Below are 18,563 nucleotides of genomic sequence, written 5' to 3' on the forward strand. Positions count from 1 at the left end.
TCTACAACGTTTTAGGAGTGTCCAGGATCATGGTTTGAAAATACAATAAAAACTCAATTTTGACCTACGACGAGCACGTGGGCCGTTAATATATTATGTAGTAACAAATAAATAGACAGATAATATATGTAAAAAAATATTTTTAGAATATACTACATCATTTTCACCTGAGAGCCGGAGTGCAAAGTTATTAAGCATATACTGTGCATATATAGATTATTTTATTTATTGATAGTATTTAAGAGCGTACTGCAGTGAAACGGCAAATAATTTTCAACAGTAGGTGCGACGAAATTTCTCACTAGTCGCCAATCGGAGACCGACAGTCGAGGTGTTTGCACGTCGATTTGTTTTATCATGGCATCGGATGAAAAAATTCTTAAATCGTGTAAAGATGACAAAAAATTTTTACGTATGTACTTAAAAAAAGAAAACATGAATATACTATTATTATTAGTAATATAACAATAAACATAACATTAAATGGACGCATGTTGGATTTTTATGACAAATTATATTTCGTTCGGCACGCGTTATTTGCACAATCCGCGCATCGCCTAGCCACGTTCTTTTTAGACCATGCCTCAACTGAAGTATAGCCTTAAGCCATTGTGTCCTCGATAAGTATAGGTTCTAATACCAACGTTGAATTTAATGACCCTACCAAACCATACCGCCCCACACCATACACGGTCTTAATCAGACGAATCGCTAAATCCCACGCTTGATGTGGACCGCCAGATTTTTTTAAAATTGAGAATGTGTCAGGAGCAGTCACCCAATACTGAGATCGCCATGCGCTCACGAGTACTTGAACTTAATTTACATGGGAAACAGGAGCACGAACAATCTTAAGTAAAGATCTTCACGTCGATATACCTAGGTTCCTAGGTTCCAACCATCTTGGAAAGTAGACATATTCTGGTTGGCTCCGCTATCGTATAGATTTGTTGTCATGTAGAGGCTAACACTGCCCTGTATTCTGTAAGGGTCAAATACCTTTTGTTCAACATGTGTATGCTACATGTCCTTCTGTTTCGCTGTAAATGTGACATCATCTTATCACGGTCCAATGGTCTCGACTTTTGAGCTTTGATAATTGATGTTTCTAAAAAATGGAAAAAGTATATCTTTAAATTCTTTGTCTCATTACTGAAGATGGTGATCACAGAAAGTATAGGCCATGCACACAATTTCCTTCCATTAGAGTGATCCTATGCTGATCTTGCTGCTTCAGTCAGTGCTGTTTCAGCTGGTTTCTTGATGATATCGCTGAATCTGATAGGCGCACGTCCTCGCAACCTCATCCCTTCGACGACACGAGAAACCATTTTTCTCTCTATGCTGCTCAGATCCATTTTTATCACGTGACCGAATAATTGGTTAACTGGTCCCTTTCAGTTGACCGAGAGATGCTTTTAGATGTCAAAAAAGTACATAAGTACATTCGTACATATTTTTTGGGTGCCTACTTAATTTATCTATTAAATATAATTGTTTATTTACTTAGTACCTACTGAATATACTAAGAAAATGTCTCTAAAATATTATGTATAAGCTTTTGATGAACTGTCATTTTTTTGTTTTTTTTAAATTTTTAATTGATATTAATTAATATCCGAAGATATTTAGATTACTAGATTAAAAAATGTATTGTCAATTCACTATTGTTTATTTAATGTTTTATTACAAAAGGATTTTTTTAGGAAATCAAGATACCATTATTTTATAATATAAATATTTTTTAATAATTTTTGTTAAAATATTACTTAGGTATATATCAAACTCAATTAAAATTATCTGCAATAATAAAATTAATACCCAAAGAACAGTGTATTAGCGCTATTTTGACGATATGTAATTATGTGTATCATAATCAGCTAATTTACCTACTATGTTTATATTGTTTTAGATATATAATATAGATTTTAAATTGTATTTAATTTACGTTTCATCATTTCACCACCAGATGGCTCTGATAAATATTGGAAATAAGTATTTTATTATTCTACATTGTCAATGTTAAAATATCTTTAAATATTTATACTAAATACATACATATATTAGATATATTATAATATACTAGTATAGTCCTGTAGTTAGTCTCTGCTAGATAGTAAAATGGCGATAGAAGGCTATCTACGGACATAGGTGTGTTTATCTTTTTCCGCACACATCCTTCAATGGGCAGATTGCCATAGGAAATGTTGACCGTTCTCGCGATCGACTAGATAAGATACATAATTTGAAAAAATCTCAAAAAAATCTGACATCCGATAGGACTTGAATTTGTAACCTCTTGATTCGCGCCAATGTGCTACGGGCATCCTAACTCAGTTACGACAAATTTCACTAGCATTTTTACATGAAACGCTTATCAAATTGCGTCAATAATGTTGACTATCAATTTTTGTATATTAATTCAAGGTAGGTATCAAGTAAATGTCATAATTCGAGGGCTTAGTGTCAAACAACACTATCTTCAAAAGTGCAACTTTACAGGAGAGCCAAAAATCGTTATTTTAGATTCTTGTAACTCAACAAGGGAAATATTTATTTAAAACCTAATGTTAATATTTTATAATTTATTGTGTATTGTACATTTATCTTGCTTATGATGATGTTAAAATTTATAGGGATAGTTTTTAAAAAATATGAAAACAAGGGTAACTTACGTAGTTAGCGTTAAACTTTACTGACGATTTAATAAGAAATTAGAAAAGATTTACATAACGTTGTTTGACTATCATGTAGCCGTAAATGTAAAAATAACGTTATCTCAAAAAAAAAAAAAAACCCTTTTTTGTAGATAACGTTGTCTGACTTTAAGCACTCGAATTACAAACCGATGTTCATAGGACTCCAAATTTTCAATATATTATAATGGTAAATTCTCAAATCTTGTGAATTATTCGTTGAATTTAAGAAATAGTTTATTATATATTAATTATCGTTAAATGTGTACAAAACTATGATGTTTTGAATTTGTCATTTTCCTTTCTGAAAGACTATAAGCAATTAAAAATAACCTTTACAGTAAAATACAGTGCTAAAATGCCCAATACTGCACATGCCACAAAAAATCCGATGACATCCAGGAGAAAATATATATACAGAGGTGCGTCGACTGATGGTGATCTCAAATGCTTTGCCCCACCGTTCCTGATGACGTACTCCGTCCACCAAACTGCTCGCTCCAGCGAAGTCTGTGGCTGGTCCTCCAACAGATTTGAAAGTCGGATGATGTTGTTGCGATACCTGTATTGAATAAAAGAGCATTGCAGTCAGACATCTAAATTAATAATAGTGACATCATATTGTTCATGAGCGTAAAGCTAATATTTAGTATCAAAACTCCAATACTTAGAAACAGTGGACGAGTTTGTATATCTGGGATCAACCATTAGTGAAAAGGGCGGATGTGAAGCGAAAATAAGAAGGCGCATACAGATTGCAAAAAATGCGATGACACGTCTTACCACTATAATATGGAAGGATCGGGGAATTTCGATTGTCACAAAAATGATGCTTGTACAAACATTAGTGTTCTCTATATTTTTATACGGAGTCGAGTAATGGACCCTGAAGGCAAAGGAGCGGAAGGCAATTGATGCCTTATGTAAGTATATAATCTAAATGTAAGTGACATTACAAAAGTATGCGTTACAGATATGCAGATAAAAATGAGAACTATTTTTTGACAGTACACATGATTATTTCTGTTGGTTACTGTGAATAGGTTTTTACGGATATTTATATACCTAGGTATCTTCATTTATAAACCGTCACTATGAAAGTAAATGAATAAAAAATATACAGATGCGTACAACGTAAAATATAGGAGTGGTGAAAATAACGCAGAGAAAACAGGAATGAAAAAGATAAATAATTGAGGATTACGCGATGTTAGTACCTAATTAAGACTGAGCTGAACAGGACAAGGTCATTCATAGTTCATTCAGAGAGTAATCTCAGCGTTGAAAGGACGTCATTTTAATTCAGTCTAACCTCAAAAACCTCTAACCATCGGGGATTTATTTTAAGAAACGCAATAATTATTAATTACAATTCTCGGTCGAATGGATAATCATTATTATTATTATTATAACCTTCAAACATAACATGTATGCGACGTAACCTGACGCCGGCCGACGGAATACAGGGCTGTCAAAATAATATCAATCTAATGGTACGTTTTAAAGCTTTACAAATTTAAAGTTAAAAATAGCTTACTGTGCAGATGGAATAATTACATACTTCCAAGCGTCAAACGGCATACAACATTCATCTAAAATAATTATGAAAAGACTAGCTGATTATGTTGTTATTTTTGTGTTGTTCTTATTTTTTTGCTTATCAAAATATTTCACATATTATCTGATGATGTGTATTTTGGATATATCGTAATATGTATCTTGTCTCATTAAAATTGCTATTAAGTTGATATAACATAGGAAAATCTGTAAATCATTAAAATGTTAATTTCGTTATAGTTTTTAATTAAACCGGTGCAATTACATATTAGATTTAAACACTGTTGTACTGTGTGACTTTTATAATATCAGATAGCCTTACGCGAGATGGGCAAGATAAAAAATAAAACTGTAGGATGTCGGCAGAAAAGTAAACAAAACCCAGCTCATTGGATAACCGAATGGTAAGCAACTGTATATATTATATTTTTCCGCCAAATTGCACACAATTAAAAACAATTTATCATAAAAACATGTAAGACGTCTTCGACAGCCCTGGGTGATTCGATACTGTCGGCAGTTTTTTTTTTGTCTTTTTCTCAACGATCCGCTAGCTTTGAATAAAAAAAATAATCTGTGGGTGACCACGTTAATAATCATTTTTTATAAGTATAAATTATTTCTTGCATTGGCTTTACTTACCAACAAAATACAATAATTATTGTACCTACCAACTAAAAGTTAAGTTGCGTTACTTGTTTGTAAAAGTGTCAGACTAAATTTAAACCAATCGGGTAAGTAATAAAAAGTCACTTATAAACTATAAACTTATAAATTATAAACTATATTCCACGTTTTTTTAAATATATATTAGAATTAAACAATATGTACCTATTTTTTTAATAATTATGTAATAGGTCTTACACATTCAAAATAAATACTATTCATTAATAATGTTTTTTGGATAGCACATGAAATAAAAATATAGGTAGATATGTATTTCAACATCCTTCGTATGTTTAGTTCTCGGACAATTTCAGGTTAAAACGTTATTAATATATTATTAAGTTTATATCGTGGCTATCCATCATATTAGTTGCAATTACTTGCCACCAAACAGCTGATTAACAAATTGAATTTAGTAACATTTACGTATATTAGAAGATATCATTTTTTGGTCACCCCATTCTTTATTCACTTCGACAGTGTTTATGATTTAAATTTAATTAAGATAACATTATTTACTTTAGACCAAACCATTGTCGGCGACCTTTGAATATTACCAGTAGAGCAACAATTCCGGATCACATGTAAAAAAATCATATTTTCAATTCTCAAGGGCAATTCTCAGATATCTCCAAGTAGGCTACGAAATAACATGCAATGCAATACTTGCTTTGGATTTTCAGCAACTTCAATGATAGATTTCTTGATGACGTCTTTATCCAACTCATCAATTTTGATACCAACGCCAATTTCAAACGTATGCACCATTCTCTCATTGATTCGCTGGTCTCCGAACACCGGCATAACCACCATGGGAACTCTATAGTGGATGGCTTCTTCTATGGACTGCAGACCACCTTGTGTGATGAACGCGAGGACTTTGGAGTGATCTAATAATATTATTAAGGAATATATTAAATTACCGGCTAGTTTTTTGCAGTTGGTTAATTTTCTTTCTTGGGAATTATGATTGTTATCATATCAATGAAAATTTCAAAAATATGAGTACAATCAGTAGGTATTGGTAAAATATTTTTTTTTTATTAAAACATTTCATGAAAATATTTAAATTCGCAATGTGCAAAAATTTACATTAAATAAATAATTTAGATTGAAGTAGGTAAACATAAAATAGTCTAATCTTTCTAAATTTCGTAAAACTGCCTAGGATTTAAAATTACCACTTAGTTCAAATACAACTTTTAAATTTAGTTGTGACTATTGTGACATTTATTAATAATACTAATACTATCAACCGAGGGTACTTGAATTTAAATAATAATGGATTTAATTTTTGCACTATTTCATTTGAGTCGTTTTTTTGCGATCCGGGCATCAGTGTGTACTTAATATTGGTGAGTGCTCATAGTGCCTGAAGATGCTGAAAAGTGAATCCTGAGTAATAAATAAATAAACTAAAAATAGTACAAAACTTACATCAATTAGTATTTAAAATTTTAACGTTGTTGATTTTATAATATTTAAGTTATTGATGTTGTCATGATAACTTATCTTAGAGATTCAAATAAAAAAAATGCACGATTAGCTTGTCATGATAGACTGAAAAAGTTTAAAAGTTTCCTTTCAAAATAAATGTTATTTGGTCTTACTTAACAAATCCTTTTGTGGTAGCCATTTGAAGATATGAACGTTTTCTGGCAAATCGGGTAACGTATCATTTTCCCATTTCCATATGATGGTGTAAGGTAGTTCTCTGAAGGCATCCACGTACGCATTCCTCAATTGGGATGATAGTGACGTCGATTTTGCGTTTGATCCTAAGCTGAAGTAAATCACTCCATTCTGCGAGTTGTCCAGAATAATTTGAAGGTCCTGATTATAAGAAAAGGTACGATGGTATTATATGAGACAGACAACATTGAGACAGGAACATTATATAGTTTTATTTTGTGTCAAGACCGTGATAAAAGAAATGGTATCAACGATGGATATTAATAATATGGGTAAATTATTAATAATGTTGAATTTTAATAAATGTGGTAAATATACGTATTTGATAAATCAGTGTTTCACAACCTTTTTACACCTGTGGACCACTGAAAATATGAAAAACGTTTTTCTAATGTATACATAAAAATATTATTTATATAGTACGATATTTATAATTTTCTGGCATTACTTGGTCGGATAAAAAGGTAATAAATGAAAAATATATTTGTGAACTATTTAAATTCAAAATATAATAAGTGCAAATGAAATCTGATTGTAGTTGATTTCGTCATTTTAAACTATTAATCTATTTTAATAACAAAAACACAATGCACAAGCACTTGCAAGTGGATGGGTTTTGAAGATTTTATTGGAATTTTTGGCATTGTTATTTGGACGCCGAAAATTCGTGGTCTACCAAAAAAATTCTACTGACCACCAGTGGTCCGTGGAGTACCGGTGGATAATCACTGTGCTAAATCATTCTTGAAAAAACATGTCTTGTCCGTCCATAAATAGGAAAATACGATGTTTTCACGAGAAATTATTTGTTATGTCATTTGGGATTCGTAACTTGACCATTATAGTGAAAAAATTGATCATTGATCGTCGAAATTAACTAGATGGTTTTATTTTATTCTTTTACTATTTTTTTGTTAGAGTATTTATTGTACTTACTTGGGGTAATGGTTTGGTGAGTAGCAAATACAAGCTACCAATATAAATAGTCCCAGGAACTGTAGGCCTGATTCCAGAAAATATTGGATTTCCACTTAAAAACAGCATGTCAGCACTTTGTTCAAGTTTTATTAGCGACTCAACATTTTTTCCAAAATGTTTGACTGCCAACTCTTGGTATCTAGGTAGTATTATAAAATAATACAGATATCTGGCATGTATGCTTATGAATACTTCATTAAGCCTTTCTCGGAAATTGCAAGTATTACCAATGCAGGTTGATAATATATCAGGATACAAGACAGGGTGTGTAGGATTTCCAACTGCATCATGGTTATGGAGAGCTCCTAACAGCGATGAAATTGAAATCACCGAACAGTTAAAACGATCAGCCAATGCAAACATTACTGGAACTATTGCTTCAAAGAAACAGAGATCGAATTTTTGAAGAGGATCTTGGATTAAACTTTTAACTTGAGGATCTTCGAGCTGGGCATCAGAAACTTTTAATAATGTTTCATGTATTGGCACCATACAACTACAACCTGTTTGATCTTTGTCAGGGGAGAACATATCATTAAGTCTTTGTTTCCATAAAGCGTATGATATATCGTGGACATCTATTTGTGTTAGGTTAGTATATTCTGGCTCGCTGTGGATAACAGGATCTGTTGTGACTACAATAACTTCGTGTCCTCGTTTGGATAGTTCTTCCATGAGGGTTCTGAACACTACTTGGTGATTGATTGACGGAGTAGGAAACATGCCAAAAATTCTAGCACCACTACATTTTTCATCATGAAAGTGCAACATAAGTAGTAGCACAAAAATGGTTTTCATTTTTAATTGGTTGGTAAAGTTTATTTTAATTCTTACAATAATTAAAAAAATATTTAAATAATTAACGTTTGAAATTGATAATTTATAGTCATTCTGGGTTACAGAAAAAATACACCTTTAAATCATTGTTTTTTCATTCAAATTTTTTCGCATATTTTGTCCGTTAAAATCTGTATTAGTTTTGAAACTTCAAATCTCTTATATTAGATAAAGTATCTGCTATACATAATAAATATACCCACAAACCTATAACGCGAATTATTATTTATTTAAAAGATATTTAATAAAAATATTTCCGGATTAGATCATTATAGTCGAATCGTGAAACCAGAGCCACACAATATCGATATAGTTATTTTTAACTGAATTATTATATACTTAGTCAGCTTAGTTTATTATAATCACGTCAATAATAATTTTAGGACCAAAATAGATTCAAGTTTAATTTAATTGAGATATTGGATTATTAAATTCTATATTTTAACATCTTAAGAATTGAATATGCGTAAATTAATAATTTATTGAATATACAGATCAGATAACACTACACGTTTAACGAAAATGCACTACGATTCACAGTAATATGAAATAAATTAAAATCAATCAACACACGTTAGTTCACTAATATCAGTAGAATGATGATGATTTATAAGCTAAACTTCATTTAACAACATTATAGTTAGTTACATAATTGTCAAATTATACGAAACCAAATTAAATGCAATAATTTAAATGATAAAGAAAATTAATATTTAAGCAGATAATATTGCGATATTAGAAATTGTACACTATCTTATTGAATGACTGACTGACATACGCTTATTATCATTACAGAGGGATCATTAAACTTTGTGCATAGCTGCACATATATTTGAGGACATAGGTGGAATAATAACACAATGTATTTAAAGTGCTTGTTTAATTTTTGGTGTTTTAGAATATTGTATTGTATAATTTATTCTAGGTATAACATCCAAAGTAGGGTCTCGTGATACGGTCGATTAAGACTGGGTGTAGTGCGGGGCGGTTATAGTTTTGTGGGACATCATTAAATTATCATTTAAGGGTACTGCATTCGTTTAATGGAGGCATGCTTTAAGTTGTTCTATACGTTCACGCTACATTTGATAATCAATTTGCCTTGAAAAATAAAATAATAATAATAAAATATATAATTTGAAAAAGTTTCATGTAAATACCTACTAAAAAAATGTTTTTTTTTTTTTTTTAATACGACACTGGATAGAGCTTATTAACCTACGGAGTTCCTTCGAAATGCTTGTCAAATTGCGTTTATAATATTGGCTATTTGGAATCTTAAATCATTACAGGTATCAATTATTAAATGCCTTAATTACCAACCCTATCAAAACGATGAAATTGATAACATTATACAGTCGTTATTTACAAGCCCGAACAAAATCTTCACTCAGTAACATTCTTTTTGATTGAAAGAATAGGATTTTTAATCAGAATCTTGTAATTTTATTATTATATTTAGTGTTTACAATCATACTCATAGAAAATGTTGTATTGTTTCATATCTGACATAATCCATGCAGAGCAATTATTTGTATTCAACGACAAGGTACATATTATTGACTTCAGCTCGCACTACATACCATTTAACTCTATGGCTGACTATCCCAACATTTTTTTTACCAGTCACGCAATCTCTCTGCATTGCTTTTGGCACTGTCCATGCATCACCCTCGGAGGTATCCCAAAGACCGAATGCCTATCGGGAATACTTCATAAATAGTCAGAGATAATTAGGAAAAGTGACGTCTCAATGATTTATTTTGTTAAGTTAATGAAAAAATAATAGTTGCACAAATAAAATTTTATTAAAAAATTACTATAGACAGCTTTCATTTGTAATATTTTTTTGAAAAAAAAATGTTGAACATTGCGTTAAATACCCCTCAACTAAACCAGAATTCGATAAACAGTTTGCAAATTTTTACGAATTAAATGATTATTAACCTATTTGCCTTGAATAATTTATATTTATTATAATATTTTTGAAATCATGAAATATAGATTTACAAACGTGTTCAAAAAAATTATGATCTCTCGATCTGCTGTTTGGCTGATTGTTTGAACTGGCTGTTTGAAAATATTTATGTACTTAACTCTATTTTTCAAAACTACGATTTAACAGTTAGGTGATTATTCCACCCATTTCTAAAATTATTATTATGCACATAAACTAAGATAACATTGTGTATGTTCATGGTAGTTATTGTAGCGTAACCGTGCGTTGTTACGACTGAATTATTAATTGTTGTCTCTTTTAAATAAATAGTATTATGTATATTTATTTTCTATATATTAGTTGCACATTGTACATTGCACGACATATGGCTGCAATTTTTAAAGATTAAAAATAATTACAAGATAAAAAGAACTTTTTATATACAACGTTTTTAAATTTTCTGTTGAATCATATAAACTTGACTTGACTAGCTTAAACGATCAAAAAAATTGTACTTGATAGAAATAATAATGAAATGTCATTTTGACATGTCATATTGATTTCCATAGTAACGCACGCAACCAATAATGGTGTCGAAATAACTTTTCATACAAAACAGAATTAACTGAAAATGAATTCAATTCTACTTAAAGATGGCTAAAAGTATTAAAAAATGAATTCGCATCATGTTCTGATATATTCTAAAAGTTTCAAATGTCTATCTAGTCGGGAAGTTAGTTACAAATCGATTGCAAGATTTGTACCGGACAAAGAAACACCGGACAAATAAGAATACAAGCTATGTAAGAAAAACGTTGTAAAATAGGGTTATTGTTTTCAAAAATAATTCATTAAATAAATGATATCTATAAGTATGTTAATATAATATTATGATGCATTAATATGAGTATGTAAATGATGTATGAATTAGCATGAAATTAATATGTCTAATTTATTTGATTCAAAATCAATAATCAGAAAGGTTACAATATTAAAATTAAAAGACTTTTGCTTCACCAATAATAAAATTGATAATTATTTATTACACAAATAAAGCTATTCATAGTATAATAAATTAACACCTAAAAATCCTTCAGACGGATGTAATATGCCGTTTTTAATATTACAGCCACATCGTTATGACTTTTTGATTTTTATATTGTCTTTTCGTTTAAAATTATTTAAAACCACCATTAAGACATAATATAAAACGAAGATGGCTATCACAAAGCATGCCACGAGAAATGCGATGACATCCAGCAAGAAATAAATATACAGTGGAGCGTCGGCTGACGGTGACCTCAGATGCTTTGCGCCACCGTTCCTGATGACGTACTCCGTCCACCAGACTGCTCGCTCCAGTGGTGTCTGCGGATTGTCGTTCATAAGGTTTGAAATTCGTCTCATATTATTGCGGTACCTGTAAAGAAGAAACGACAATTTAAATTGTAATAGAAGTAATAAAATGAGCTAAAAATATATTTATTCTAAGATGTTTGTGTCTTACAAAAATTAGACTTTAATTAAAAAAAACGCATGTTCTTTCTTAATCAGAGCATATTATAAGCTTCCTAATTAATAGTATACGTTAGGCAAGTCCAACTTATCTGTCGCGATGTATTGGTTATTCACGAGAAGGATTTTTTTCGATCACACCATATAATATAATATTATACCCATAAGAATTGAGTCGTGAAAATGTAAAAAAGCATGTACATATATTCAGTTGCATGTCACGACTAGGGAATCCAATCCCGAGCCAAATTTTTGATCCCGGGATTTTGGGATTACAATTTAACGATCCCGGAATCCCAGGATTGGCATTTTTCGATAGTTAATATTAAATTTTTGTATATACAAAAAACATTGATAAACTCGGTCAAAAATAAATCTTATATAATTAAATTTATACTATTTAAGACATTTATTGTTATTATTGTGTTGAGTGTTTGTATATGAGATTGCTATTCCTGATAGTAAAGACGTAATGAATGGGTTAGTGAGATTTAAAATAAGTAAATCATGGTTTATGACCTTTCCGCTTCATAAATCTAATTAGTTAGCCAAATATGAAACTGTCGTAAAACGTATGAGATCATGGTGGAATCACTTTGTTAAAAGTGCGAAGCATTGTTTTTTTTACAATTTTTCTCATTTTTATTAATTTATCTGAAAAAATAAAATGAATTGACAACACACGGGTAATAAATCAAACTTAATTTAGATTCAGTTTATTTCTAATGTAGTTATATGTTATTAAAAGTCTTTTTTCTGTTATATTTTCATTTTCATTTTATTTTCCATAAAAATTGATAAAAAAAATCAATCCCGAAAGTTTCGGAATTATGTTTACCAATCCCGGGATTCATAGGTATCAAAAAAAGTTCGGGATCCCGGGATTGGAAACCCTAGTCACGACTCACGAGAAATACAAAATGGAGTATGTATTTTCTGTCTGATTGTTGCAGACGAAATGTCATTTGTAAGATGTTAGTTTTGTCCAAATTAAAGACTGACAATGGGAGTGTGGTAGATCACTGCTAGTTTTGATGCTAGATAGCAGATCATAGCCTACTTGAAATTGTACATTACTGGTGTAGGATATATTATTAACATATATTTTATAAAAAATGTTTGTTATATAGCCTTTCACCAAACTCTTTGGGTTATTCGCACTGGACTAAACGCACTTGATTTTTTGCTAGCCGTGGGACCTAACGAGAGACTAATCGAGAGACGGTCACTTTACCAACCCGTGTTTAATTAGTAAGTATATATTAAAAAAAAACTTCTATATTTTTCAAATTATTGTGGAATTAGGTCAGGTTTCGTGTAATGCACCGACGTCATCTTTAGAATATAGAATGTAATTCGGTACCCAGTACCCACCTAACAAAATCCAATTAAGTGAATGAGCGGACAACATAAACTAGAACACAATTGGAAAAATATATGATATTCATAGGGTTTAAAAGTTAAAATATGTATACCAAAAAATCAGTTCAATACATAATTTCCAGGCCTAAACCCAAGCTCTCAAGTACGTAGAATATTGACCTCTGAATTAGCATCATCAATGATGATAGATTAGTTTTGTACAGAAAAAACAATTCATGATCCTGATTTCTTAGATAGGTATTTTCAGTACTAAACTGATAAAATAATAATGTTTTAACTATTCTGTTGCAAGATCGAAAATGCCTGTATCTATATCATACTATTAAGATAACTGATTAATAATGAGCTAATAAGAAAAAAAATAAGAATGACCTTGGATTTTCAGCAACTTCAATAATCGCGTTCTTGATTATTTCTTTATTTAATCCATTTTTGTCGATACCAACGCCAATATCAAATTTAAGCACCAACTGCTGGTTAACTTTTTGATCTCCAAATATTGGCATGACTACCATTGGGATCTTGCAATGGACTGCTTCGTCTATGGACTGCAGGCCTCCTTGTGTAATGAATGCCAGGACTTTGGAGTGATCTATTGACAATATTATGCACATACATTAAAAAATATTAGAATATAATTTCATAGTATTCCTATATTGCTTGAAACTTTTGAAGTTATTCATAAGTTTTGTTTTTTGTATGTGGGTTCATTATTCTCCTTATTTTCTGCTCATGTATAATGATTGCAATGATTTGTAAAAATAAGTACATATGTCAGATCTTGCGTTTCACAAAAAAGTATGCCAGTGAATATAAGACGGCATACTATAGATAAGTATACTGAAATAGTACACTATGGCTTTGATTGTCAAGTACCTACTCAATGCAAACATGTTATATTTTTGACTACAACACGTTTGATAAAAAAAACATTAAAATCAAATATTAATAGAGATGATAGGCTACGTTCGAAAAGTTAACAACATCCGGGTCTTTCGGCAAAATCCAATGTCCAGTCTTGAAAATACAGGTCTCAATTTGGGCATCAACTAGGCTATACGTATTGTACTCTAATCAACAATTGGTGTCACCCAACCCTACAATTTTGAAAATCTCGTATTCAATTGCAGTAAACAGAAGATCATGATGAAGAACATAAAAGAATGATCTGCGCAATAAGTCAGAATCAGCAAAAAAGACTAAAGAATAAAAAAATATACTGTTATAACTTAACTATCAACATTTTGATGAACACACATCATTTTGACAACTATAGGAAAAGATCTTGAAAAAATATAATGCCAGATAAAACTCAAACCTTAGATTCCAAAGTATTTTAGCAATTACGACAAAATTAACTAATAATCATGCAACTAAAGTTCTGATCAAATTGAGGTGCATGTCGTCTACAAACTATCAAGTGGTGTCACAGTAAGCTGCCGCTATGGGAAAAAAGTGGGTAATATCGTTTTCTTGGTGTTTAAAATGTTATCAGACTGATGCTGCCATTCCGTAGCACAGTTTGAACGTTTAAACGAAAATCGTCAGTTAGCAAAATCTGCCGAAATCACCAGAACAACAATGAGGTCACCTCACGTTTAACTGTACTGCATCGATACCTGCATGACTCAATGAACGTTTTTGTCATCTTCTACATGCCTACACTTTTCGACTGTCAGGTCAAAATCACGCTTTTTTGTTGTGAGCGGTTGGCACTATGTATTTTCTATAAAATGGTTGCAGGTTGGGTTCTGTTCAAAAAATTATCTATGGATGTCATGCCGCAAGTATTATAAGGTACGCACATGTACAAACTATTAAACTTAATTGAAATTAGCGTGCATAATCAATAATAATTCAAAATACTAATACATTATAGTAGACACTCTTCTTCAGTGTCACTCTTCAGTGAATTTACGGAGACTGTGCACGTTCAAAATATTCTACAAAATGACGAAACCATAGACTAAATTTTCGCCGCGACAGCGTGACAGTAGGCGACATGCACCTTAATTTGGGTCGCGCTTTACGAATACGTATGTTTCTGAGATGTTCATGTATATTATAACATATACGATAAAATAGTTTTTTATTTATTTATTTAAAAAAGACACATTCAGCACATAACACAATATTAATTAGGTACCTATGCATTTTTAGACAATAATATTGCATGTAATATTCACTCCGGATATACAAATAAAAAAAAACATAAGAACGATAGAAAAAAACTAACTATACGTATCTGTGATTGAATATGAGATCTTATGAACAATTGACCATGGTTGAGTACCTGAGATACAGTAGCAGTGGGCTAGCTAAATTTGTAAGGTGAATATTATTTAAAAAAATATATTTTACTGAATATATCCCTTTGTGGAAGCCATTTGAAGATGTGGACATTTTTAGGTTTATCGGGTAATGTATCATCTTCCCATTTCCAAATCACAGTATATGGTAGTTCTCTGAAAGCATTCACAAACGCCTTCTGCAATTGCGATGACAACGATGTTGATCTAGCATTTGTTCCCAAGCTGAAGTAGATGACTCCACGTTTCGAGTTGTCCAGGATAGCTTGAAGGTCCTATTTGGAAAATACATACAAAGGATAATATTTAATACATATTTCACTGTCAAAAAAGGAAATTTAAAACCAAATATCTAAGTAAATATTTATTTTTTGTTTTTTGCTTAAGATATTATCATCATCAGCCGCGGTCAATCCACTGCTGGATGAAGGCCTCCCGAGGTTTATTCCAACTCTCTCGGTCCTGTGTCATTCGCTGCCACGTATTTCCGCCGAACTTTACCAGTTCGTCAATCCAGCGGCTTTTAGGGTGACCTTGTGGCTGTTTCGTACCCCTTAGATACCACTGGATGACGGCATTTGTCCAACGGTCGTCTTTTTGGCGAGCAATGTGTCCCGCCCATCTCCATTTCAGCTGTTTGGCAACGTATATTACATCGCGTACTCCACTCTGCTTCCTAACACATTCGTTTCCCTTACGGTCCTTTCGCGTGATGCCCAACATACACCTCTCCATGCCTCGCTGTGCGACTCTTAGCCTTTGGACATCTCTAGTGTTGAGGATCCATGTCTCGCAGCCATACGTGAGCACGGGTAGCACACATTGGTTGAACACCCTACGCTTAATACATAATGGTAGTCACTCTGGAAGATTCTATTCAGTCGTCCGAAAGCACTCTATCCCAGCTTTGTTTTTCGAGCAATTTCATCGTGCATGCTTCCGTCTATGGGCACCTGCTGTTCGAGACAGACGTAGCTGCTGACTTGCTCCAGTTGGGTGCCATTAATACAGATAATTGCAGGGATAAGATATTATAAGATATTATAATATAACGTATATTTGTATAAAAAAAACCCCCCCAACACGTTCAATATATTCGATTAGAGCAAATTATTATCAACCGAGGAGTTTGAAATCGTCAGGCTTGTATTTACCATAACGAGCTATAGCCCAGACTTCCTAAATATATAATAAATTAAAAAGTAAATAAATGTCTTATTTAAGAATGTCATAAATTAAATACCAAAGATCATAATATTAAATTTATTAGATTTTGATTATGATTGATTTCTAGAACACAGATCAAGAAAAGTAGGTATCTAAGTAAACTGTTTTAATATATTTTTGGACCCCCAATATGTATCTATTAGCGTGAGGTAATTCCAACTTTTGCTATCGATTATGATAATACTATGATAATGTAGAAGTATGTTATTATTACCTGTGGCAATGGTTTAGTTTCAGGTCCTAAATATAAATTTCCCATATAAATAATTCCAGGAACCGTCGGCCTTATTCCAGAAAATAGAGTGATTCCACTAAGAAACAGCATATCAGCATCTTGTTCAATTTTTAGCAGTGACTTTGAATTATTTCCAAAATGTTTGACTGCCAACTCTTGGTACTTTGGTAGTACTAACCAATTGTGAAGATATCTAAATTTCATACTTGTAAATACTTCATAGAGTCTTTCCCAAAAATTACAAGTCAACCCAGTACAGGTTGACAGTGGGTCAGGATACAAAACAGGATGCGAAGGATTTCCTATTGCATCGTGACTATGGAGGAGACCTGTTAGTGAAGAAATTAATATCACTGAACAATTAAAACGTTCAGCAAAAGCGAACGCTACTGGTACTAGCGATTCAAAAAAACAAAGATCAAATTTTTCAGAAGGATCTTGGATTAAACTTTTGACTTGAGGGTGTCCTAGTTGAGCATCAGATACTTCTAATAAAGTATCATGTAACGGTGCAAGCACACTCAATCCTGATCGTTCTTTATCAGGGGAGAACATATCATGCAGTCTTTCTTTCCATATGGAGTATGATATATCGTGGACATCTATTTGTATTAGGTTATCATATTCTGGCTCAGTGTGGATAACAGGATCTGTAGTTATTACAACTAGTTCATGTCCCCGTCTGGAGAGTTCTTCCATGAGGGTTCTGAATACCACTTGGTGACTGATTGATGGAGTAGGAAACATGCCAAAAATTCGTGCGCAATCGCATTTTTCGCCAAACAATTGCACCAGAAATAGCAACATAAAAATGGTATTCATTTTTAATTTCTTCATTTTTAATTTATATGATAGGATTATTTCACTTGTAATAATAAAATGTTTACTGTCTATAATGTTATATACAATAAACTGGTATTTAAATCACTTTTTTAAATCATATTTTAAAATAATTTTTAAGTAAGTAATTAATTAGGGATGATATTATTTCAGTGGTATCTTCTTAGTTTAAATAAGTTGGAAATTTAATATGTATGCCAACATTCTGAAACATCATATTAATAAAATCACAACCGTATTGGTAAAGTAGAGATTATAAAAAAAAAATTGAAAAACCACGAATGATATTTATATAAATTTATAGATCAAGCAACGTTTTTGCAAAACGACGAAACAAGTCGCAGATTTTGGCTTATCTTTTTTATATTATAAAGTAGATATTTTAAAAATATATTAAATTGGTATCAATTATAAAAATCTACACTGGTCTTGGCTCTAATAATGACGTGTCTAACTGTTAATAATAAATTAACATTTTCTCTTATATTATAGAGAAGTAGATGACCGTGAGGGGTGGAGAATCTTGGTAGTTCAGAAGATTGCATTGTAGGATGGTTACGATCCTCAGTCATGAGGCACGATCGACTAAGATGAGAAGAGATTAATCAACAATAATAATATATCTAATTTCTACTGTTTTTTCGTGTTACATTATATAAAATGATTACAGATTTTAAGTTTTTCTTCTT

At 31.5% G+C, this 18,563-nt stretch overlaps 2 protein-coding genes across 2 annotated transcripts in view; both read right to left on the reverse strand.

The window, feature by feature from the left end:
- Positions 1-18,563, reverse strand: part of LOC147071510 (UDP-glycosyltransferase UGT5-like) — a 34,053-nt gene that overhangs the window by 2,867 nt on the left and 12,623 nt on the right. The window contains exons 3-5 of the mRNA XM_085947962.1: positions 6,530-6,752; positions 5,590-5,809; positions 3,071-3,258 (exon numbers count right to left, since the gene is read on the reverse strand). Coding sequence (XP_085804088.1) covers positions 3,071-3,258; positions 5,590-5,809; positions 6,530-6,752 — 631 coding nt within the window. The remainder of the gene's footprint in view (positions 1-3,070; positions 3,259-5,589; positions 5,810-6,529; positions 6,753-18,563) is intronic.
- LOC147071511 (UDP-glycosyltransferase UGT5-like) lies at positions 11,503-17,856 on the reverse strand. The gene is made up of 4 exons (XM_085948520.1): positions 17,014-17,856; positions 15,625-15,847; positions 13,636-13,855; positions 11,503-11,785 (listed from the first exon to the last, which is right to left on the reverse strand). Exons 1-4 carry the CDS (start codon positions 17,854-17,856, stop codon positions 11,503-11,505), a joined length of 1,569 nt encoding a protein of 522 aa, XP_085804646.1.

Source organism: Rhyacophila brunnea, unplaced genomic scaffold (assembly GCF_057557595.1).
Source record: "Rhyacophila brunnea isolate RB1 unplaced genomic scaffold, BYU_Rbru_1.0 scaffold_20, whole genome shotgun sequence".
NCBI classification, from domain to species: domain Eukaryota; kingdom Metazoa; phylum Arthropoda; class Insecta; order Trichoptera; family Rhyacophilidae; genus Rhyacophila; species Rhyacophila brunnea.